The following is a 24260-nucleotide window of genomic DNA, read 5'->3' on the forward strand; positions in this document are numbered from 1 at the left end:
GTTAAATATTGGATGGAATTGGACGGTAGACCATTTTTGCAACCGGGTGTAAACGTTAGGGATGTATTTTGCTAATTTTAAAGTTTGGGGACGATTTTCACAGGAGGGCCAAAGTTGGGGGACCAAAAGTGCAATTAAGCCAAAAGAAAATTATGTTCAACTAAACATTAAATATGATAGGGATATATAGGTAATTAATCTTGTTGTTCTGTTCTGTTTGTAACATATTTACCAAACATAGTATACAGAACACAATTGTCCTGTTTCGTCCTGTTCCGTTCCGTTATGTTATGTTCCGTACTGTTCTGTTCGGTTTCCAAACGCTACCATAGTACTTAGTCTGTTAGTCACCCCTTGGCCTAGACACAGCACGTGAGCGGGCAGCACGACACCTCTTCTTTTTTTAATTTTTATACGTTTACAATTACAATTTACAGCACGGGGCGGCACCTCTTCTTCTTTTTTCTCTTTTAATAACACATGTGGGTCCCACTTGTACAATTTAAAAAGAACGAGGAAAACTACCATTTAAAAACAAGGAAACAAAAGCCGTGGTTAAGGAAATAGAAGCACAGAGAAAGGGAAAAGACAAGGCAAAGGCTAAAGAGTAGAAAATTCATTGTCTAATTGAATTTGTTTAATTGAAGAAACAATTCAAACAGAGCAAAGAGAAAGAACAAAGGATTTTGCTTAATTGTTTAATTGAAGAAACAATTCAAACAAAGCAAAGAGAAAGAACAAGGAATTTTGCTTAACGGGTACAACATTTAGAACCTTTTTATTTTTTCTTTTGCTATTCACTTTCTCATGTATCATTTTTTACGGATATTCAAATTTTCATGAGTTCAAAATCGAATTTATTGGTTCAACTTTTTTTTTTTTGCTTAACTGGTCTGATTATATGATATTGAATTTGTGGTGCTTGTGTTTTACTTGAAAAAAAGTGGTAAAAAGTATGCACATCAAGTGTTTGTAAAAAATCCTCTTTAAGATTTAGCCTTCAATAAAGGGTTTTTGCTTTCATTGCTTCTTTCTTGTTATGTAATTGCTTTAATTTGCTGTTTTTCGATGAAATTATTAGTGTTAATTGTTTATTTTAATGTTAAGAAAAAGATTAAATATAGGAAGAACTTCCAAGTTATAATCAAAGTCACTTATTGTGTTATTATAATCAATTTTGTTCCACTAGTATCTCTTGCACCCAAATTAATCTTATATTTCTTATACTCATATAAAATATATCTTGCACTCAAACTAATTTTTTGTTTTCACTAAAATATCTATGTTTTTTTTGGCAAATTTTTTCTTTGATAAGAATTTGAAATTTTCTTACATTATATTCTTTTAGATCCTAATCCCCCTATAATAAATTCCTGCCTCCGCCCCTATTGTGGTGGCTTTCAACTAACTAGAGTGTAAATTAGTAAAGGCATCTAACTCAACATCTAATTGCTGGCCGTAAAAAAACATCTAATTGCTTAATGGGGTAGCAATCCAAATTCATTGTTGGGTCAAGTTTATACGGTGGCCTATTTTTCTCATGATAATTTTTTCACCAAATCAAATATTCATGGGGTAGCATTTTTAAAGCAAGTCATTCTATTAAGGAAGGAGGCTCATGGCGTGTTGGGGATGAGCGTTGCATTAAGGTATGAAATGATAATTGGCTGTCGTTAGAGACTTCTCTAGTCTATCAGGAGGACATTGCTCGAGATTTATACATTGAGTGAGTTCCAGACCTTATGGTTTATGGTCAAATGACATGGAATAAGGACCTGGTGGATTTCTTTTTTTGCCTCTCACCGCCCATCGGGTCCTAGCTATCCCATTGCCTCTTCACCAACAGGAGGATGTGTTTTTATGGCAAATGGCAAATGGCTACTGCGAGCCAATATTCTACTAAATGTGAGTTTGTTTCTTTTATTGGGAGGATGTGAGTTTTTTTGACCAAAAAAAGTTTGTTTCTTCTTATGCCTATTTAGTATTTAGTCTTTATGGCCTGGGCCGCATAAGTGTGTTTCAATCGGGTCAAATATTTTTTGACAGCCCTACTAAGCAACAAGTATGCAACATCCACCACAAAGTCTAATTTCCCGCCAAAAAACAGTCCAGTTGCCAGTTGCCAGTATCTCATTTCTCCCTGTAAAACTCTCAAACCCTTCCCTCACCAAACGCACTTGAAATCTCTGCAACTCACAGTCATCAAACCTTGAAAATGGACATGGACATGGAGGACATGGACATTCCCCTCCCGGAAGAGCTCGAATTGCTCGAATCCGAATCTCATCTCTACGAACAAGACTTCTACTACCCTCCAGACTTCGATGATGCAACCGAACCCCAACCCGAACAACCGCACCCAGATCTCGCACTTCCTTCTGAACCCGAAACCAGCAACCACAAGCGTTCTCGTTCTTCTTCTCCTTCGGGTTTGGATCCTTCCGATCAAGAGAAAAGAGCCAAGGTTAGGGTTAGTTTAGAGGATTCCCACTCCGACGACGACGAGTGGCTTCGTTTCTCTCCTCGTCCCGTTCCGGCTGAACAACCGAAGTCCTGGAAGGATGGGACGCTGTCGCGGTACGCGTCGGAGATTGACGGTGAGTTTATGCCGGTCACCGCGCCCAATGGGGACAGGGTTTACGCCAAGCTGGACCGGTTCCTAGGAGATGAACGGGCTACGAAGCTGTCTTGCAGAGAAAATTCATCTGGTACCATTTCACATGACTAGCTAATTAACTGCACTAAGCCTAGGGGTTTCAATTTCTAACTTCATTTTAATTTTGGTTTTTCACATAATTTTGATAAGTTAGTTTAGGTTTATAGTACCGACATTTATAGATTGTCGAAGAAGAGAATGAGATTTTTAAGCTTTAGAACATGGTTTGTTTATCATGATGTGGATAACATGGTTTGTTTAATTGCTTGTAGATCTTTGTTTAGAACCGATTAGTAATCTGTTTCAAAAGTTGGAGCAAGAGACTTTAGATAAGGTTTGGACTCAAAACTCTGTTATGAGCTTCACATGTCTAAAACATGAATTTTCATTCATGTTTTAGTTGTTTGTTATGTGGAAAATGTGTGAAGTTTGATATCAAACATGACTTGTGCGATGTTTCTTAATGCTCGTTCCTCCTGCCCTTGTGATGCTGAAGACGTTGCAAGCTAGCTTGGAAAGCCAAAGTGTTGAAGATGTTACAGAAACACAAACGGTCCATGAGAAACTTTGGGTGGACAAATATGCTCCCAAATCGTTTACTGAACTTCTTAGTGATGAACAGACAAATCGTGAGGTACACATTCAGTGTAACGATTTTAGCCATGGAACCAATCAAACCATTGATTAAAACTGCTACAGCTGGAAGACATTATTCTTTGCCTTTCATGGATGGCTTGGTTTTTATGCCATTAATCGGTTTGATTGCTGTCTAGTGCAGGTACTCCTGTGGTTGAAGCTCTGGGACTCTACTGTGTATGGATCTGAAATTCGAAATACGTCAGATGAAGTTTTGTCGGCTTTGAAGCAACATTCTTCTGTCACCCAAAATCATAAACCTTTAGATTCAAAGTTTCCGAGGAAAAACAGGGAATCCAAATGGAGTAGTAGAAGTTATGCAAATTCTACAAGTACGGATGAATGTGATAATTCAAAGACTATTCAGGATGCATGGAATTCAAAGTCAAGGACTATTGGTCCACCAGAACAGAAGGTCTTTATAAGAATTCCCTGATTACATTTTCCTCTTGATAATTGTTTGGTTATTGAGCTTTGTATTCAAATGGTTGTTCTTATATGGCTATTTATGTATTTGTTAATTTTGGAAAGCAAATATAGAATAGTGACCAATTGGTAGAACTATGCGCTATTATTTGTGTCAGTAGTTTTGTTGAATTTGTAATATGTAGGGCAGAATTAACAATAACATTATGCTTCAGCAGGGGCCAGGGGTGGTGTTGTAATATGCATTAGTATTTGGGATTATCTATGTGGGTGATGATTTAGATCTAAACTACTTTTGTGTGCAGCACTTTCACTATAGTTGTACATAGCCAACTAGAGGACATAAGGGTTGGGTGGGATGAAGGGTCCAGGGTTCGAACCCTGAGGAGGACTAATTTACTAACATTACTAACAACTAACATTTGCCTATCAAAATGAAAAAACATATCCAGCTTTACACACACAATGGTTGGGTGTGTAACTGAAGATATAAGTTCATGTTTGATGGATTATTTGGAAAGTAGGAAGCTTTTTCTCTGAATGCAAACACATTTTAGTTGAAACATAAAATCTGGTCATGATTTGAAATTGATTAGAAACAGAACTTTTGACTTAAGTTTTCTAATTGTTTTATTGTTCATGGAGAAAAATACTTAGCTGTTGAGTAACAGCAAAACATTGGGGGTGAGTGTGGGGCTTTGCAATGTGAGGCTGAATATCATAGCCTAGTTACAGATGTTAGGTGGCTTCAGCCTTTACTAATTAAACTCAAGGTTGTTACTGTTGTTCTATCACTTTTCCGTTACAACCTTAGTGCAGTTTCTCTAGCTCATAACCGAGCCCAAACATTGTCAGAGAAAAACACATGGACTTAGACCTCTACTTGGGAAAAGGTCGTTGACAAGCAGCTCACTTCCAGCATATCCTTGCAAAATTCCAACTTTCAGATGCTCTTTCCAAGCCCCTGTCTTCCTCTTGATTTCTGGATCGTTGTAGCAAGCTCAATGTGGGTGACCTCCCATAATTATTGGAGTATATGGGTACAATGTACTTGGTTTATCATATCATAGCCACAACAATTGGTTAGATAGAGTTAGTTTCAGACTATTAGAGAGTTAGTCGTGCAGTTAGCTGGCAATTAACAAAGCCGCTGCATGACTACGCACTCACAGAATATATGTACTGTAGTACAAGCCTAAATTTATATAATCAAAAGCGTTCAGTTTCAGATCCATTTTCTCTCTCCTTTCTCTCTCTTCTTATACTACGTATACCATTTTTAATATTAGAGTACAAGTGTATGAGAGACGAGTACCATGTATTCATATGTATGTGATCCTTCCCTCAGAGGCAGTTAGTTTCTGTTAAGAGGTTGTTAGCTGTTAAGTAACAGAATACCGAACCTAGTAATTAGGGAGTTACAGTAGTTATACTTATATCTATAAATACAGATTATGCCATATCACAATTAATCAATCAATAAAATTCATTCAGACTCTGTCTTTGTCTGCCTCTCTTTTTCTTTATTCAGTTTCTCTAACATGTAATAACACAAGCAAATGTATTCTTAATATCTTATCCTTCTGATCATTTTGCATTTGATTCATACTAATGTTTTTATAATGCTTACAGATCCTTTTGCTCTGTGGACCACCGGGTCTTGGAAAAACAACACTAGCACATGTAGCTGCTAGGCACTGTGGATATGATGTGTTGGAGGTACTTTTTATGATGTTTCACATGTAAAATTGTGGGTCTTCAAGCTATAGCCTATAGCATCGTTCTATTTTTGTTTATCAAGATGATGAGAATTATACTGTTACTTGTTTTGTATGCATTTAGAATCATCTGATTACCCGGATTTGTTGGTGATTCTAAATTATGTAAAAATTAATTTCACTTGCTGTGAACTTGATAGAAACCTTGAGAGAACCATGCCACAAAAGGTATAGTTGGGACTCATACTTGTAGTTGGAGAGTCCAAAACCTTATAAACCCCACACTCGAATCCTATACTTCCAATTTGGGACTCAACTCCATACATTGCAATTGAGCCCTAACATCCCACATGCTCCGCAACCCTGGGCCCCACGCAACTAGTTGTGCACTAGCCCCTTTGACTAGTCCGAGGTGAATACCGCAATGCTAGCGTCACCACCTGCGCTGCTCGTTTGCAGTTGAGACATGTTAGCATTAAGGATTATGTTAAGAGTTAGGGTTAGATGTAGAGTCTATGGGCCAAGCCCATATGTTTTTTGTACTACATGTTGTACTACTCTTAACCTAGTATTATATATATGAGGGAGGCTGCACCCTGCAGTGTATCCCATTACAATATCTCTTTCTCTCTCTCTTAGTCTTTTCTCTTAACATGGTATCAAGAGCCTAGGTTCTCAACCTGCCTAGGTCAGCCGTCATAGCTGTCAACCGGTGTAAAAAAAAAAAAAAAATCCGAAAAAAAAAAAAAAATTTTTTTTCCCCCTCCCAGCCACTTCAGAAAGGGCCGACCAAGGTTGCTGGGGGTAGGAAATTTTTTTGGCGGCCGGATCTTAAAGAAATCGGCAGAATGCCGAAATCGCGGTTTATGTGAGTAATCGCGAAGGTGCTGTTTCGGAGCCAGATAGCGTACGTTTCAGGTACAGAGCAGGGCGTCTTTGTTGTCTGAGGAACGCCCAGTGATTTTCACAGCCGTCGGTGGTGATTTGGTGACGTTTCGACGTTCGACGGTGTGTTTCGGTGTGCTCTACAGGTGGAAACGTGCGTTTTCTGTTAGTAACCAGCGTTCATATTGTTCGCTGAGTATTGAGTTTCTTTTATTTCTTTAGTGATTCCTTTCTGAGATATGGCTGAAGACAACTCTAAGACAAATGGTGAAGGGAAGACCCCAGTCACTGAGTTCATGACTACTTCGTCCAAACTCACCGACATCAAGCTTGATGGGGATGGTGAGAACTATGTGGAGTGGAAGTATTTGGTGGAGGTCAGCCTTGGAGGAATGGGAAAGGATGAGCATTTGACGGGGTCTTGTCCTACAAACGCAACGGCAGCGGCGAAATGGAAGATGGATGATAAACGCATTCTGGCGTTATTGGTGAATTCTGTTGATAAGCGGACACAATCTGTGATTACTCATTGTCAAACAGTGAAGGAGTTATGGGAGTTTCTCCAGTTTATTTTTGGGAAAGCTGATAATTTGAATCGCATCTATGCTCTGTTGCAGCAGATATTTCGTCCGAAACAGGATAAGCGTAAGTTGATGGATTATTTTCTGGAATTCAAGAAATATGCTGAGGAACTGACTTCTCTCCTATCATGCAAGACAAAAGAGGATATGCTAGCCCAACAGAAGAAATTGATAGCATTGAGTTGGTTATCCGGCCTTGATCAGGAGTTTGAGGTGGTCCGGTCTCATATTTTGTCGAGCAAGCAAGTGGATACTCTCACTGATGTCTTCTCTCGAGTCATGCAGTCCTCTTTTGAGAAGCCCAAACCTGCTCCAGATGTTGATACTTCTGATCGCTCTGCTTTAGCGGCCCATTCAGGCTTTCGTGGCGGACGTGGTGGAGGCCGAGGAGGTCGTGGTGGTGCTAGAGGTCGTGGTGGACGTTCCGGACAGATCCAATGTTATAGTTGTGGAGAATTGGGTCATTACAAGAATCAATGTCCCAATTCTCAACAGCACCAACAACATTTTCAACAGTCAGCTCCTAATCGCTTTGCCCACAACGTTTCCCAGTCAGATGTTGTCCAAACACAACCAGAAAAGCGTACAGTGGTTATGAGTGATGATGAGTTTGCCAGATATACACAGTTTCAAATCTCACAGCAGTCAGTCTCACCTTCCTCCTCCACAGCTACCTTTGTCCAAACAGGTAATCCTACTGTGTGTCTATCCTCTACCTCACGGCGTTGGATCATTGATTCCGGCGCTACTGATCATATGACAGGGGATTCAGGTATTTTTTCGTCATTTAGTTCCTCTAGTATTCATTCGTCTGTAACCCTTCATTCGTCTGTAACCCTTGCTGATGGGTCCATTGTTCGTGTTAAGGGGAGTGGGTGTACCACCCCAGTTTCTACCTTACCTATGTCCTCTGTGCTATATTTACCTCAGTTTCCTTGTAATCTTCTCTCAATTAGCAAAATAACCCGTTCATTAAAGTGTTCAGTAACCTTCTTTCCGGATTCTTGTGTGTTTCAGGATCTGTCGACACAGAGGATTATTGGTAGAGGAAGAGAATCTGATGGACTGTATCTACTAGACGAAGGAGTCTCGAAGGCATCCACAGCTTATCGTACCAGTAGCGTGTCTCCTTTCCAGCTTCATTGTCGTCTCGGTCATCCATCTCTAGGAGTTCTTAGGAAGTTGTGTCCTCAATTGGAGTCCTTATCAAGTTTTTCTTGTGAGTCTTGTCAGTTTGCTAAACACCATCGTCGTGTTTATTTACCTCGTTTGAATAAAAGAGCTGTGTCTTTATTTCATATTGTCCACTCTGATGTATGGGGTCCATGCCCTGTAACTTCTAAATTAGGTTACAAGTATTTTGTCACATTTGTGGATGATTATTCTCGTGCAACATGGTTATATTTAATGAAATCCAGATCTGAGTTATTCACTATATTTTGTAACTTTTGTGCTGAAATTCGTACTCAATTTAACTGTCCAATACGTATTCTTCGTAGTGATAATGCCAAAGAGTACTTCTCTGCACCATTCTGTACTTTTATGGCTAAACATGGCATGATTCATCAGTCTTCTTGCATTGTTACACCACAGCAAAATGGGGTGGCCGAGCGTAAAAACCGGCATCTTATGGAAGTTGCTCGGGCTTTGATGTTTCAGATGAAAGTTCCGAAATGTTTTTGGGCTGATGCAGCTCTTACTGCTGCATATTTAATTAATCGCATGCCATCCACTGTGCTAAATGGTGTTATTCCTTATTCTGTCTTGTTTCCGTCATGTTCTTTGTTTCCTTTGCCTCCAAAAGTATTTGGTTGCACCTGTTTTGTTCTTGATGTCAGGCCTCAAGTGACTAAGTTGGATCCAAAGTCATTGAAGTGTGTGTTCCTGGGTTACTCTCGTACCCAGAAAGGGTACCGTTGTTTCTCTCCAGATCTTGGTCGCTACCTTGTCTCTGCTGATGTTACATTCTTTGAGGACTGCTCCTTCTCGGGGTGGTCGCCCTCCTCTTTCCCGGTATGTGAGTCCGAAGACACCTTCTTAACTTATATCACTACTTCCCTTGCTCCACAGACTACTACTGGTACAGGTTTCCAATTTTATGAGAAGACATATAGTCGCAGGCCGAAGAGTAGTGCTCCTCCATCGGATACTCAATCTCTACCTTCACTTCCTCTGGTGTCTTCAGACCCTCATGATAATTTGGACCTCCCTATAGCTTTACGTAAAGGTAAACGCACTTGCTCTTACCCCATCTCTTCTTATGTCACTTCCAATAAATTGTCACCTGCCTCTTAAGTCTTTTGTTGCTGCCTTAGATTCTGTGTCTGTGCCTAAGTCTCTTTCAGATGCCTTATCACATGTTGGTTGGAGGCAGGCTATGGAGGAGGAAATGCTGGCCCTTGAGCATAATGCGACTTGGGATTTGGTCCCTTTACCTGCAGGGAAACAGGCTGTTGGGTGTAAGTGGGTTTACACTACTAAAGTAAACCCTGATGGTTCTCTGGCTCGCTTGAAAGCTCGGTTGGTTGCCAAGGGATATGCTCAAACATATGGGGTCGACTACACTGATACTTTTTCCCCTGTTGCTAAATTGTCCTCTGTTCGCATTCTTATCTCTCTTGCTGCTACTAATCATTGGCCTTTGTTCCAGCTAGATGTGAAGAATTCATTTTTACATGGTGATTTACAGGATGAGGTATACATGGAGCAACCACCCGGGTTTGTTGCTCAGGGGGAGTGTGGAAAAGTGTGTCGACTCAAGAAATCATTGTATGGCCTAAAACAATCACCTAGGTCCTGGTTTGGACGATTCAGTGATGTTGTTATGGAGTTTGGCTTACGAAGAAGCGAGAGTGACCACACTGTGTTTTTCAAGCAAACTAATAAAGGCTGCATTTTATTGGTTGTTTATGTTGATGATATTGTGATTACAGGTAGTGATAGTGAAGGAATTGGCAACTTGAAGACTTTCCTTCAAACGAAGTTTCAGACCAAAGATCTTGGAATTCTGAAATACTTTTTGGGCATTGAAGTTATGTACTCGAAGAATGGGATTATGATATCTCAGAGGAAGTATGTTTTAGATTTGCTAGCTGAGACTGGTCTTATGGGATCTAAACCATGTGAGACCCCTATGGAACCAGGAATGAAACTTACAGCAGAAGGAGTTCCTTTCTCTGACCCCCAACGATATAGAAGATTGGTGGGTAAGTTGAATTACTTGACAGTTACCAGACCAGATATTGCCTTCCCAGTGAGCGTTGTAAGTCAGTTTATGTCCTCCCCGACAGACGCACATTGGGAAGCATTAATTCGCATTGTCAAGTATCTGAAGAAAGCTCCAGGAAGAGGTATCGTGTACAGGGATCATGGACATATGCGAGTGGAGGCATTTTCAGATGCTGATTGGGCAGGATCTCCTATGGATAGAAAATCCACCACTGGCTATTGTGTATTTTTGGGAGGTAATTTAATTTCTTGGAAAAGCAAGAAGCAAAATGTGGTGGCACGATCTAGTGCAGAAGCTGAATATTGTGCTATGGCTCAAACTACTTGTGAACTTATGTGGGTCGGACAAATCTTGAGTGAGATGGGAATTGAGAGGATATCTCCAATGAAACTATGGTGTGATAATCAGGCTGCCCTACATATCTCATCAAATCCAGTTTTTCATGAAAGAACTAAACATATTGAGGTGGATTGCCATTTTATCCGTGAGAAGCTTCAACAGAACCTTATATCAACTTCTTATGTTAGAACAGGCGATCAACTTGCAGATGTGTTTACAAAGGCTTTAAATGGGGTGCGTAATGATTTTATTTGTAACAAGCTGGGCATGATTAATATCTATGCTCCAGCTTGAGGGGGAGTGTTAGCATTAAGGATTATGTTAAGAGTTAGGGTTAGATGTAGAGTCTATGGGCCAAGCCCATATGTACTTTGTACTACATGTTGTACTACTCTTAACCTAGTATTATATATATGAGGGAGGCTGCACCCTGCAGTGTATCCCATTACAATATCTCTTTCTCTCTCTCTTAGTCTTTTCTCTTAACAAGACACATGGTGGAAGGCTCTGATACCAATTGATAAGAACCATACCACAAGAGCGAGCTGGTGTAGTTGGAGAGCCCAAGGCCTTATAAAGCCTGCACTAGAATCTCATACTTCCAATGTGGGACTCAGGTCCCATACCTTGCGATTGGGTCCTGACCGAACTATGTATTCATTTTATTGTACGGATTCTTATGTCCTTGTTAATGCACATTGCCAAGGGGAACTACTTCATGGTGTTGAACTATATTTGTCATCTAAAATTAATGCACATGGTCTGAACTCTGAACGGACGGTGGACTGGACGGAGTTCTAGGTATGCCATGAGCTTCAGAAAACTAAGCTCTGATACCATGTAGAAGTTTGAGAGAGAGCAAGAGAGAGAGAGAAACTATCTCGGATTGTATTAAATAAAATGAAAACTAGTCTAGATACATACATATCTAAGATCCTAATTAGTAAATCTCAACAAACTAACTAATTGATTACAGCTGTAATTTAACTAACAACATCCTTAGGGTGTAATCAGCTGCACCTGAGTGTACACTAGTTCTATACTCTATTAATTCCAATTGGAAGATATATTCACCATAGGATTTTCCTAAAAGCTTTTGTTTGTCAGCATATTCTCTCCTTTTCTCCTTTACTGTTTAATTCCCTATAATTTCATATACCGAAGAGTTTTAAGTTTTGTAGGTTAATGCTAGTGATGATCGTTCTACATCAGCAATTGAAGCAAAAATCCGTGATGTGGTTGAGATGAACTCTGTCTTGTCTCATTCAAGGCCGAAGTGTCTGGTATTCTTTCTTTTGTCTTTTTCTTTCAGTATTTTCACTTGTATCTTACTATCATTATAGGGGTGAAATGTCTGTCTTTTTCTTTTCAGGTGGTGGATGAAATTGATGGAGCCCTTGGTGATGGTAGGGGTGCTGTAGAAGTTCTTTTAAAACTGGTTAGTGGTAGATGTCACCATTGGTCTCTATTGTATAATGAATTCTCTAAGCAGACCTTCTTAACTGTAGTCGTACATTAACGGTTCTTTTCACAATTTCAGAGGGATTCATCAAAAAAGTTTGTACCTTGCTTTTTTGTTGTAGTTCCACTAATTATTAGTTAGTGACTGTTAGTTTTAGTGAGAGTTAGCTAGTTAGTAAGGTGCACTTACATGAAATATGGACTGTTGCCGGTAAATAGGAAGAGGGGTTGAGAGGGAAGGTGTCTAGTCATTTGAGAGTTTCTATCAATTTCCCATTTTTCTTCCCTTGGTTCCAAACTCATGGAAATTCATTAAGCTGAATTTAATCTGAATCATGCAGGTTTCTGCTGAAAGGAAGCAAAATGGAGGCAATAAAAGTTTGGGCGAGCGACAGCTAGATGGGAAATCATCAAAGAAGAGGCAGAAAACTGCATCACTGTCAAGACCTGTGAGTTTTGGATGTGCATATTGTCATACATTATTAACTAGACAAATCATTTGTAGTGATGATGATATTGGTTTTCAATGTAGGTGATTTGCATATGCAATGACCTATATGCACCTGCGTTAAGACCATTACGTCAGGTAGCCAAGTAAGTTTCTAATTCATATAGTTGATATATGAGATTTATGTCCGTGCCTATTATTAGGATATTCAAATATTTCATCTGAGAGTCCTTCCTGTTTGTCTTTGCTTTGAAAGAAATGGAACATTGTTTAGAAGATTGCTTCTTATGAATCCATTGTCTTTCAGATATAGTTCCCTGTACATCATGTTTTTGTTGTACTGGAACTTGCACAATCAGGGAGCTTTTATTTGAAACAGTTACAAGTTGGAGGAATTCAGAACATTTTATTCCTTTAAATTTTAACTTTATTTCTTTCTTCGATAGAATTTATGGATGTTTTCTGGTTTACTTATACTGGTTCCAACAATTAGTAGACTATATTTGTATTTTTTTTTCCAAGAGAAAGATGGGGTTACCATAATGGTGTTTTGATTGTTGATTATTGTCTTGTAATTTTTTTGGATTTTTTCTATTTTAGGTAAGTTGTGGCAATAATGGTTTTATTTTTTTTATAAATTTTTATGCTTCGTCATTATTTATTTAATTGTAATACTAATTCTTATGAACTTCTGCTATACTTTTACCTTGTACCTTTATCATTTTGTATGAGTTTTGTGCTTAAAAAAATGAATTATATGTGAATCTTGCTTTATTTAGTTATTCCATTTCTAATTCATTCCTTTCCCCTTTTCCCTCCAATTTTAGTTCCTCACATCACCTTGATGGTTTTTGATTTCTTGACAACAACTAATTTATATTTAGTTTGATTTCTTAACAACAAACTTTTATCCTTGACAGGGTCCATATATTTGTTCAACCAACAGTTAGCCGTGTGGTAAGCAGGTGATAATTAGCTTGAAATAGTTCATGCATATCTAAAATGATTTCAAGATTAGTATATTAGAGTCATCTAATATAATTGTAATTTCACATTAATCACATTATAATTAACTATGTTATCTACTTTGGGTACTTACCAATTGAATTAACTGCTTATGTTTGCAATGAACATTTGTATTAAGTGGTTAATATTTCTAAGAAGGCATAAACATGGAAAGCTTGGGATAGAGGAATGCACAAGTGCTTACATTTTGCTCTGGGTGCATGTTGGAACCCACAAATGAGAATTGAAGAAAAGAATGGATAATAGAAATAAATGAATTGATCAAGTGAATCCATTGTCGCTAGACCACACATTTGATTGCTTACTGTTTAACACCTGCTTCTTTGTTGATTGAGTTTCCTGAGCACCTTCTTAAATTTAAATGATCTTTTGTAGGCTAAAATATATATGTTACAAGGAGGGGATGAAAGCCACTGCAATTGCACTCACTGCTCTCGCTGAATATACAGGTTATTTTTCTTATCCTTTTCCTTTTAAACCTAGCAAGCTGTGCAGATAATTACTTTGTTAATATTATTGCTATGTTACCCATGCATATAAGCATGTATTTGTGTGGTTGGCTTTTAGTTGAGGGAGAAAAGTGAAATACCTTGAGTTGAGGACATGTCCGCAATATTTCCTTGTATAGAAAAATTAAATTCCATAATTAGAATAGGCTAGCTGTCCGATTTTGTATTTATTGTATTTATTCTGTCACTGTTGGGCTAGTCAGTGAGGGGGTGACGCGTGGAGGGTTCGATGATGATGAAACTGGTGGGGATGTGCCAATCTGGCCGAGGTGATTGCGATGGTCTGGTTGGAGTTGACTTCTGACGAGCGGCAGCGGTGCCGACTCAACAATGACGTTGGTGGCCAAAGATTTTGCAGGAATGAGACATGATAGTGAAGAAGGTTTTGAAACCAAATATGAGAAGCGATTTCCATTTTTTTTTGGCTCTGGTGGACAATGGGTCTCTTGAATTCTATTACTCTGTTTTCTTAAGTGTCACAACAAGTGTATTGATCTTTTATAACCTGTGCTAAGATCTTACGAGAAACTCTAGTGGATTCAACAAACTAATTGTGTTAGTTACTAAATCACAGTATAGTAGTAACTGTACAACAATAGCTACAGAAAGCTGTAAAATAGTCACTTAATATGTAACAGGTTAACCCTTAAGTACTACTAGCTTAGGGTAAGCGGGTAATGGGTGAATACTAGAAAGGAAATCAGAGATAGTTGATTAGGGGCATAGATGAAAGAATTATGTATTCTATTTGTTTGAAACTAGTAAATCTGTTAACTGTATGCTACACATTGATTTGTAGATCCAGCTAAGAAACTGAAGCTAACTGTCAGCAATTGACAGTAGCAATCTATTTACTAACAAACTCCTAAACTGACAGTCATATTGAGGATGCTTACTCAGCAAAAGTCTAGAGCGAAAAGTCTAGAGCGTTAGACCTTAGTAAACACCCTGATAGTGATATCTACCATGATAATGTTTGTTAACATCACGATTAATGTATTTGATTTTATGACATGTCATGATATGGGATATTCTCCAAATCATCCATCCTATGATTTAGTCCTTTTGTTCTCTGACTTTTTCTTCCCTTCATTACAGAATGTGATATACGCTCATGCTTGAACACTCTCCAATTTGTGTCTAAGAAAAAAGAAACCCTCAATGCAGTAAGACATCAATGTGAATCAGCAATTCAGAACTTTTTATGAGTTATTCATACAGGTTGATTGTGTTTTCGCCATTTCTTTTTTAAGTGATTGGTCAGTTCCTACTTAGAAAGTATTTGAAGAAGGTACTAAAATGCATTACTTTTAAGAAGATCAAGTGCCTGTTTGATTTTATTTCTTTTAAATTTACAGAGATTTTCCTCTTTTATTCTTTTTATTTCATGCTCGATGAGTTTTGTTTTGAGGATAAGTTTGTAAAATTTGAGGATGCCCTCACGGCGGTGGTGGTAGCGGTTTGAATCAGTAAAGAATCAATGAAAACAAGTTAAAGTAAATGAAAATAACTTCAAATGTGTTTCAATTTTCTACTCTGAAAGCAAATTATGAAGAACAACTTTTCAATACACTTATGTATAAAAAATAGACACTTAACCGAATTGTTTGCCTTTTCATTTCTAAAACAAAAGATTATGAAATAAATAGTAAATACATATTCAAACCTGCTCGAAATTATATTAAATGTCACTGTTATTCCTAATTCTGAGTTAAGATGATTACAGAATCAAAGAGGGTTGAGAAAGAATCAATACATAGAATTAAGTTTTCCAGCTGCAAGAAATTCGAGGGTCCTTGCTCTCCCTCCCGACCTCTATTCCCCAGAAAAAATCTGATTTCGATCCCTTTCCCCTGTTATTTATTGTTGAGAAGTCCCACATCGACTAGAGAATAGCCAAATAGGTGTTTCTAACTGTTGGGAGTCTGCTGACAGGTTGCTAGCCTTTTTCTATTATAAGCTCTTGAGTCCTGGCATATTTTAAGAAGGGCTTATACTATTTGAAACCTGTCTTTTTTTGGCTATCAAGAAAATATTTGAATATTTTATTTCCTTTTACAATTTGTTGTCCAGTCCATTAAGATTATTTATGCAAGACTGTTGTGTCTTTATGGCTCTTCATTTGGAGTACATTTATTTGCATGAAGCTATTTTCTTTTTTTAATTAAATGCTGGATTAATAATTATGTACTTTGCTGCCGTTCAGATTGATATTGGTTCTCAAGTAGTTGGCCAGAAGGACATGTCAAAGAATGTTTTAGACATCTGGAAACAGGTAATATGCACTAATACTCTTTTGAATATGTCTATTTCCAGGCTACTAATTGTCTAAGAGTGCTACTTTACATTGAATGTCATTCTTTGTAGTTTTTCCAAAGGAAAAGAACGAAAAAGATGGAAAGGGAATCTCGTAGAAGCAAGTCCTTTGAATTTGACTACTTGTACTCCCTTATATCAAACCGGTAGGCTATATATTATTGTTTTACTCAATTCTCTTTCTCGTGTCGATATATATCTATGGTAAAACTTGGTAATTAATGTGCAGTGGTGATAGTGACTTATTTCTGGATGGAATTCATGAGAACATTTTGCAGCTCAATTATCATGACCCAGTGATGCAGAAAACTGTAAGCATTTATTTCACACAACATACTTCCTATGATTCGTTTACTGATTCTTGAATCTTGAGTCATTGAGATATTTGTTTTAAATCTGTTATGAAGGTCAAGTGTTTCAACAGTCTTGGAGTTTATGATCTAATGCATCAATATATAATGTGCACACAACAAATGCGCATTCATGGTAGGGCGATCTTTCATATACTTTAGTAATGTTGGAAAAAAAGGAAAGTCTAATCTCACTCTTGTTTCCTTCGTTTCTATTCTTCAGTTTATTTGCCTGCTATAGCAGTTAACATACATCATATAGTAGCTCAAGTTCAGAAGCCAAATATTGAGTGGCCGAAGTCATATCAAAGGTATATCTTGTGCTAGTGGGACTTAACATAAATTGCAAAGTATATTTTTTTTAACATAACAAAAAGCCCTAATGCTGTTTGATATAAAAATCTCCAGGTGTAGAGCAATGATGATGGAAAGGATGGACATTTTAAAGACCTGGCACTACCAAATATCACCATCTATTGCAAGGAACTTATCAGCTAGTTCCTTTGTTGAAGACTTAATATCCCCATTGTTACATATCCTGTCCCCACCAACTATAAGACCGGTGATGTACTAATTCTATTTGTAGTGAAATTAGTTTTTTATCTAGGATTATTTGATGCTCAATTTGTCCTTTTTTATTGCTACATTGTTTTAAACTTCTTTAAAGATGTTCTCTTTTGGTAAATAAAGAATCTGTTCAGTTATTCTGAAGAAGGAATATTATGACTAAGAGTGCCTCATGTAGTAGTAGTATTATGTTCCTTAGTGTCTTTTTATTAAATTTAGTTTATGTGGCCCTGAACTTGTCTTATCTAAGAAAGAATGAGCCCCCATTTGTCCTCAACGTATTAAGTGTCATCAAATTAGTTCCTATATTAAATAAATATGAAAAAGTGCCCTCAATTGATTTTACCATGGCCCATTAGTCCTTAGTTGAGGGCTGATGTCATGGATAAAGACAAAGATAGAGGTCTAGTATGTGTGACTTTAGTTTGAGGGTTAAATTGCTATTATGTCAAGTCAAGGGACTAATTTGACAACATTTACATACATATATCATCACAATTTTATTCTCTGGATTCCTTTTTTCCAATTTTTATACCTTATAGGCTAAGTTTCATCACCGTTAAGCTTCAATTACCCTAAAACCTATAAGCTCCAACCCTAAGTTCATATTCCCACAACAGCTTTCTAAATCTGGTTTCTAAATTTTGTTTATGAAGATTGCACATCGCCACGGGTTCTTTCCTTGATATTTTTTAATCATGATGGAGGGGGATATGTTGACCTCTGCAGCTTAGCTCATGTATTTTATTTTACCTCGTTTTTCTTAGTAAATTTATTACTATAGTAAGACCATTTATCTTCAATTTGAGCCTTTTTTTTGAACCTGATATTATTGTCAATGACTTCAACCTGAACTTTAATAAGTTGAGCTTTCACAGTTCATATTAGCTTGGGTTGATTGGTGCTGGTTGCAGTATCAGTTATTTTCTCTTTTCTGATGTGGTTTTCTTTTTCTTCAGGTGGCCTTACAACTGCTATCAGATAAGGAGAAGAATGATCTTGCTGAATTAGTTAGCACAATGGTCTCATACGCTGTAACATACAAGACTATGAAACCGGATATACTGCTTCATACTGTGAAGTATGAAGGAGCAGATGACTTGGGTCTGTCACTTGTTCCCCCGATCAGTAACTTTATAAACTTTAAGGTTTGGGTTCGGATCTTTGTTGATGACTTCTATCATGGAATTATATGAATCTCGGCCATATTGTAATGCATATTTTATTCTTTGTATTTGTGCAGGACTATACTTCAAACCATTATGTTCTTTCTTTAGCCATGAAGAAGGTCTTGGTGCATGAAGTAAGGCTTCCTACACATCAATGTTTTTTTAGTTATATTTTTATTTTGCTTTATTAGACATTGCTATGCTAGACAACACATGGCGGGATAAGGATTGGTTGGAAATAATGGGAAAGAGTTTGGATAAGTAGGTGCTGGTATCATGAAGTGGGGCTTGAATGTAAATTGAATGGAGGGAGGTGGGGGAGTCAGACAACGACTTAGTTAGTTTTCAAGTGGCTCTGCCAGCTTCCTTTTCTGATATATTTCTTTCATTGTTTCCATATAATTTTCTCAATATTTCAATCATAAGCATAGCTCTGTTCTCTCTGAGTTCTCTATATCATTTCAATAGAATTTTCAGTTCCTATCAGATACTTGAATTTTAAACCATCTCCTTTGTTTTGGTCCCTCTTGACTTCTGATAATTTTTTTCATTTATCAAGAGGAAAAAAAAACAATTGTTTGTTGATCTTGGATTGTAGTAATCTACAACATTCTTCCTGCGGTCATCCTATAATTGGTTTATGACATAAGGTTAACAGGTAGCTTTTCCTATAGGTTCAAATCTGAAAGAATAAAAATGAATTCTTAATGTCCCATTATAAGGCTTAGGACCTATTTGGTCTTGGAAAACAATTTCTATTTTCATTTCCTTTTTTCCAGCTTCAGTTAAAAGTGTTCCCTCATTTTCACTTTATTTTTCTGTTTTTATAGTTTTGTATATAAAACAGTGAAAACAAATATAAAATTTAGAAAAACAGAAAGTGCAAATGCACTTTTATAACCAGAAAAATGGAAGTAGAGACCAAGCAGACCATTAGTTTTTCTTTTTATTTTTAAATTTATGACTGTTGTCTTATATTTTTATTTTTATAATTCAGTTCCTGAGATTTCATGTAGACCGTGGTGAAAAACCTTAGGTTTTGTTTTGTAATAGCAAGATGAATCAATATTATAAAAAAAGCCAAGCTTCTGGAATAGCTCTTTCCTACACATTGATTCATTTAAAATTTTGTCATTACGTGGCGACATCCATTCTTATTTCCTCACTCCTATTTTTGTTGCACTATTTCGAGTGTTACAGGTTGAAAAGCATAAGATTTTACATGTTAATAATGACAAAACTGTGGCTTCAGTGAATGGAGGGCATGAAATTATTGATGCTGGAACTAACAAGGTCCCATTAGCCAATACCAATCGTGCAACTGCAGTTGATTTGAAAACCAACGAAAATCAGGCTAATGTTTTTGCAAGGCAATTAAACCCAAATCCCATTACAGTTTCACAAAACTCGAATCCCAATGGAAGTGCAAATGCAACAGACAAAGCGAAACTGCTTAAGATGGGAAAATTGAAGAAACCATCCAGTAGTTCAAGTTTCTTTGACAGGTGATTCTTTCTGAAAGTGATTTGTATTTCTTATATCAAAATTATTACAACTCAGTAAAACTTTTCTGTGTCAATTATTATTACTTCCAAAAGAGAATATTACTATATGTGATTTGTTTCTGTTAAAAGTAATCCGTCTTTTGTTTCTGTTTACTCGGATGATTCTTTCTCCACCAACCTGTTTTCTTGCTAGTCCCTAGATTCTTATCACCTTTGATACTTATTTTTAATTCTTGATCACCATCAGAGGCCACTTCCTTTTCTTCCCTATGTTCACTCGAATGAGAAGGAATGGTATCGCCTCCATTATTGCACTCTGACCAGTTTTTCCACCGTTCTCCATAGCACCTGTATGCTCCACCCAAACGCATCCACCTTTTCTTGCTATCTCGGCATCTCTTCCTTGTGCTTCACCAGCTCTCTTTAACACCACTTCAGCTTTGCAATCGAGGACCCAACATGCCCAAAGCTCTGGGATCAGAGCTCTTGAACTAGTTTATAAACACTATTCATTGATAGAAACCTCTACTATACCAGGCTCTCAACCCTGGTTTCCTTTCCAATGTCAAGACACACCTCTCTCATATCCCCTTTCTATTATTTTAATCTCTCATCTCTCACTCTAACTAATTATTATACTGAGGGGGTTATTATCATCATGATTCATGAAAATGTTTCACATGCTATTATTACCTATATGTTGTGAGATTTAATATGGGAACACATTATTTTATACCCCACATGGTATAGTGTATCTCTAAGCTTCTATCACGGTAAAAATATTAAATTTATTTAGCAGCTGATTCAAATCTGACTCATCATCGAAATTGTCATGTACACTATTGATTTTTCTTTGTAGTTCTGATATTTGACTATGATATAATCTGTCAAGGTGTAAAGAAAGAGGATATGAGAGAGGTGTGTCTTGAGAAAAAGAAAGATAAAGAGATGTTTATGGCGTGACTTGTTGTATGTCCTTTGAAAACACCCAAAACCATGGTTTAGCCAAAAGCTTGTCTCTTGTAGCTTTTCCCCAAACCATGGTTTGGAGATTTGAAACGGGAATGCAAACAATCATGTGGGAACATAAGGCCTACTTGTTTTATGTGCAATAGGATTGATGAATGCCTAGTGCACTTTGGTGAATGATTATCATAGCATACTTATTGTATGCTGCTGCTGATCTATTTTTGCTTCAATCGCAGGTTTAAAAAGTTGAATGTCAAGGGTCTCCAAAATGATAGATCTCAACAGAAAGAAGCTACTTTGGAGAAACATCGATGCCCTTTACTTTTTAAATTTAATGAGGTATTTTGCTTTACATTTTTCATTATTGAATGCATGTGCAAGTTGGTTTTTGTTTTTATTGTTTGTAAATGATTTCTTGCATTTGATAGAAAATCAAGACATGACTACATTTAGAAAGTAAGGGTATATTATTGTGGACTTGATGGCACTGTTTCAAGGGCATTGCACAGATTAAGAGAAACATCTTTGCAAAGTCATGGCTGTAGTTTTGCTTCTTTTAAGCACAATGGAGAATGATTTCAAATGGTAGCAGTTGATGATTTATTGATAGCATACTTGTCCTGTCTAACTTTTATTATGATGATACAACTACATGTATGATTTTCTTGCTCTTCATCACAATCTGGAAATATTGCATGCATCCATTTGAAGAGAATCTGCTATGTGGAAATTCATATAAAATGTATTGAACCTTACCACCAATATTATTCTTCAAGCCAGCTTTTGTCTCCTCTCTTTCTGTAAGCTAAGTTTAGTCTTTGAATGCTCCATATTGGTCGGCTAATAAATATTTTTCCCTTGCTGTTCATATGATCAAATTAAGTCTGAAACTGTCTTGTAGTGGAACCAACATATTTATCTGATTCTCTGGTTTTGGGTGTTTGAACCATTTAGGGCTGTTTTAAGATTTGACCTCAAATTTTCAAAACAGACTTAATTTGGGCTGTTAGAGTTAGTTACAGGTTGTTACAATACACTGAAAACAGTGATAACAATGCTAACTGAAAGGGAAAAGTACAACACAGCCAAAACTATAATAGCAAAGCTATACATTCAGTACTCTTGATATACTGTGATACAAATTTAACTAGTGCTCCTTGATACTTCACATGTATACCCAAGGTGTAACAATTTTTTTTCTTTCGTTGTCATGCATTTTACAAAATTATGAAAATATTAATTTTGTCGTCTTCCTTTTTAATAATTGAAAAGATAATAGTCACTGAATTGTTCATTTATTTGCAGGGTTTTACTAATGCTGTCAAAAGGCCTGTTCGAATGCGTGAATTTCTTTCCTAATTATGCCTTCAACAAGTAGTGTTCATTATTCACTTATTTGCCTTGGTATTATCGATTTATCATCAAGGATTCTACTTCTTTGCCCTTGAAATATCAACTTGCATGTGTCAAAGTACTACTTTCATGATCTTTTCCTTATAGTATCTGAAAGGAAGGCTATGTAGTGGAAGATATGTTATCCGAGTGTTTATTATTATCTGCTACTCATCTAAGAACTAGGAACTAATTTGTTCATCAGCAGCAAATTTTACCTTCATTCTCTGTTAATGAAGCTGTAATATTCGTCGTGTTCATTAGATATGTAATCAACCTTCAGGTTACTTGTTAGATAGCCAAGAAATGTGAATTTGTTCACCATATAACGCATGCGTGGAAATAGTTTAATACAGACATAGTTTCCCCATGTGTATATATTTTTCAGTCATTAAACGATGTAAGAAATTTCAACTACCCATTTTCTTGAGGTTTCTGGCTTTCTGCAATGTGTAACGTATATTTTTCTATATTAAAATTGAACTCCTTATCTCCTGTAGCATTGAATTTTTTTTATTATCAAGTAGTGCCTTCAGATGTATCAGCATAAAATTAACTTCGCTGTGTATTAACATCAACCTATTTTTGTTCCTCAGTTTCACTTTTTTTTGATACATCGAAAAATACCTCAGTTTCACTTTGGATTGAAGGTAGCATATTTTAGGTTTTATAATTTATGTCCTAATTTTGTTCACCATTTATCACTTTATGACTCTTTTTGCAATGATACATTATTGAGATTATTTTAAATTTACTCTTTTAAAAAATGTTTGAATATGTCAACCTGGACACGAATTGTTATAAGTTATTTTTGTTAAAAAGGTGAACTTTTTTTTATTGAAAAAACATATATTTTCACTTTTAAAGTACCATTATATGTAAAAAAAGGGTGTAAAAATAATTTAAATTAAAATTTTCTCGATTATGCTCATGAACCAAACAAAAAAGAGGTTAATTTTCCTCCCCTCCCCTCTTAAATGATAAATATTAAAATTCCACCCTTCCCCTCTCTTCCCTAGCTTGATTCCAAACATTCTCTACCTTAGTTGGAAGCATACACGTAGCACGCGCGCGCACATATTTATGTATATAAGTGGTGTTTCAGTGTCCTACTTTTTGAGGGTCTTGTAATAACCTGACCGTTATATGTAAATATAAAAAAGTCTCATACAAGATTAGACCTCCCCTTTTATTGTGGGGTGGTCAAAAGTCAAAACTCTAAGCATATCTCTCTAGTAGACTCTTGGACCTCAAAATCCCTCGGTCCAAGAGTCCATATAAAGTCTTAGCTCGCCCTTAGACAAACGCTCCCTAAAATCTCTTAAGTGTCCAGTCTAGTCATAGGCCGGTGGCCTTCGTCCGCCCCAGCCTATGACATTGCACATTGCCTGGCCTGCTAGGTAGGTTTCTCCTCTCGGCACAGGGACAACTGACTTGATGGAGAACGTCTCACCCCACCGTTAATCTTTAAAAAGTAAGACACTGAGACACCGCTTATATACATAAATATGTGTGTGCATGCTACACGTGTGTTGCATGCGTGCGTGTGAATAGATAGATATATTCACATTCTCAAAATCAATATAAGTTAGTCAATCTAAGAAATTACTAAATATTTAAAATATTTCATAATATTTAGGAATGTGTAATAGTCATATACTAGGATTAAAAAATTGGAGACATTGTCATTATGTAATTTGTGTCCTAGTGGCTGGTGACTTTGAATATGATGAGGAGATCATAAGTTCAACCCTTGGTGACTCGTTAATTTTTATTGCTTTTGTATTGAAATTTTTTATTGGCCCTGCAAATGTTTGCTTGAACTTCAGCCACTGTTTTGAGATATATTAGCGGTGTTGTTTTTGCACAACCACTATTAATGTCAGTTCAACCGCTACCAATGCCAATTTTAATGGTTAATTTGAATTTCATGTTTTAATCCAGTAGCTTCCCTTACCACTATTCTTAGACCACTAACTGAGTAGCTTCCCTTTTTCATAACTGGTTAGATTAGTATTGTAACATTCCTAAATCTCAGGGTCACTTTATTAATCTTTTTTAAAAACGTGGATAAATTT

At 36.8% G+C, this 24260-nt stretch overlaps 1 protein-coding gene across 3 annotated transcripts; it reads left to right on the top strand.

Annotated features, from left to right (window-relative positions):
• The first annotated feature begins 2100 nt into the window (after positions 1-2100).
• Positions 2101-22677, top strand: LOC130726869 (retrovirus-related Pol polyprotein from transposon TNT 1-94). 3 transcript variants are annotated; one of them, XM_057578190.1, is made up of 23 exons: positions 2101-2708; positions 2929-2990; positions 3153-3290; positions 3435-3707; positions 5351-5437; positions 11652-11753; positions 11843-11908; positions 12273-12380; positions 12464-12525; positions 13300-13344; positions 13781-13854; positions 15013-15080; positions 16121-16189; positions 16282-16376; positions 16460-16541; positions 16638-16716; positions 16804-16891; positions 16989-17142; positions 18107-18295; positions 18391-18450; positions 19517-19821; positions 21027-21129; positions 22096-22677. In XM_057578190.1, exons 1-23 carry the CDS (start codon positions 2216-2218, stop codon positions 22147-22149), a joined length of 2856 nt encoding a protein of 951 aa, XP_057434173.1. In that variant the 5' UTR covers positions 2101-2215; the 3' UTR covers positions 22150-22677. The 3 variants fall into 3 exon arrangements, with proteins under 3 accessions (XP_057434173.1, XP_057434171.1, XP_057434172.1); XM_057578188.1 differs by lacking the exons at positions 2101-2708; positions 2929-2990; positions 3153-3290; positions 3435-3707; positions 5351-5437 and adding exons at positions 5501-7590; positions 7920-9129; positions 9248-10704; XM_057578189.1 differs by lacking the exons at positions 2101-2708; positions 2929-2990; positions 3153-3290; positions 3435-3707; positions 5351-5437 and adding exons at positions 9014-9129; positions 9277-10704.
• Positions 22678-24260: the final 1583 nt, after the last annotated feature.

Source organism: Lotus japonicus, chromosome 6 (assembly GCF_012489685.1).
Source record: "Lotus japonicus ecotype B-129 chromosome 6, LjGifu_v1.2".
NCBI lineage: Eukaryota > Viridiplantae > Streptophyta > Magnoliopsida > Fabales > Fabaceae > Lotus > Lotus japonicus.

Excerpts from the sequence above, each read along its gene's own strand:
- LOC130726869 (XM_057578188.1), top strand. The coding sequence starts at position 7,504 with ATGATGAGTTTGCCAGATATACACAGTTTCAAATCTCACAGCAGTCAG. Across the intron at positions 12,526-13,299 it reads CCATTACGTCAGGTAGCCAA|GGTCCATATATTTGTTCAAC; the intron begins GTAAGTTTCTAA and ends TATCCTTGACAG. Across the intron at positions 21,130-22,095 it reads TACTTTTTAAATTTAATGAG|GGTTTTACTAATGCTGTCAA; the intron begins GTATTTTGCTTT and ends ATTTATTTGCAG.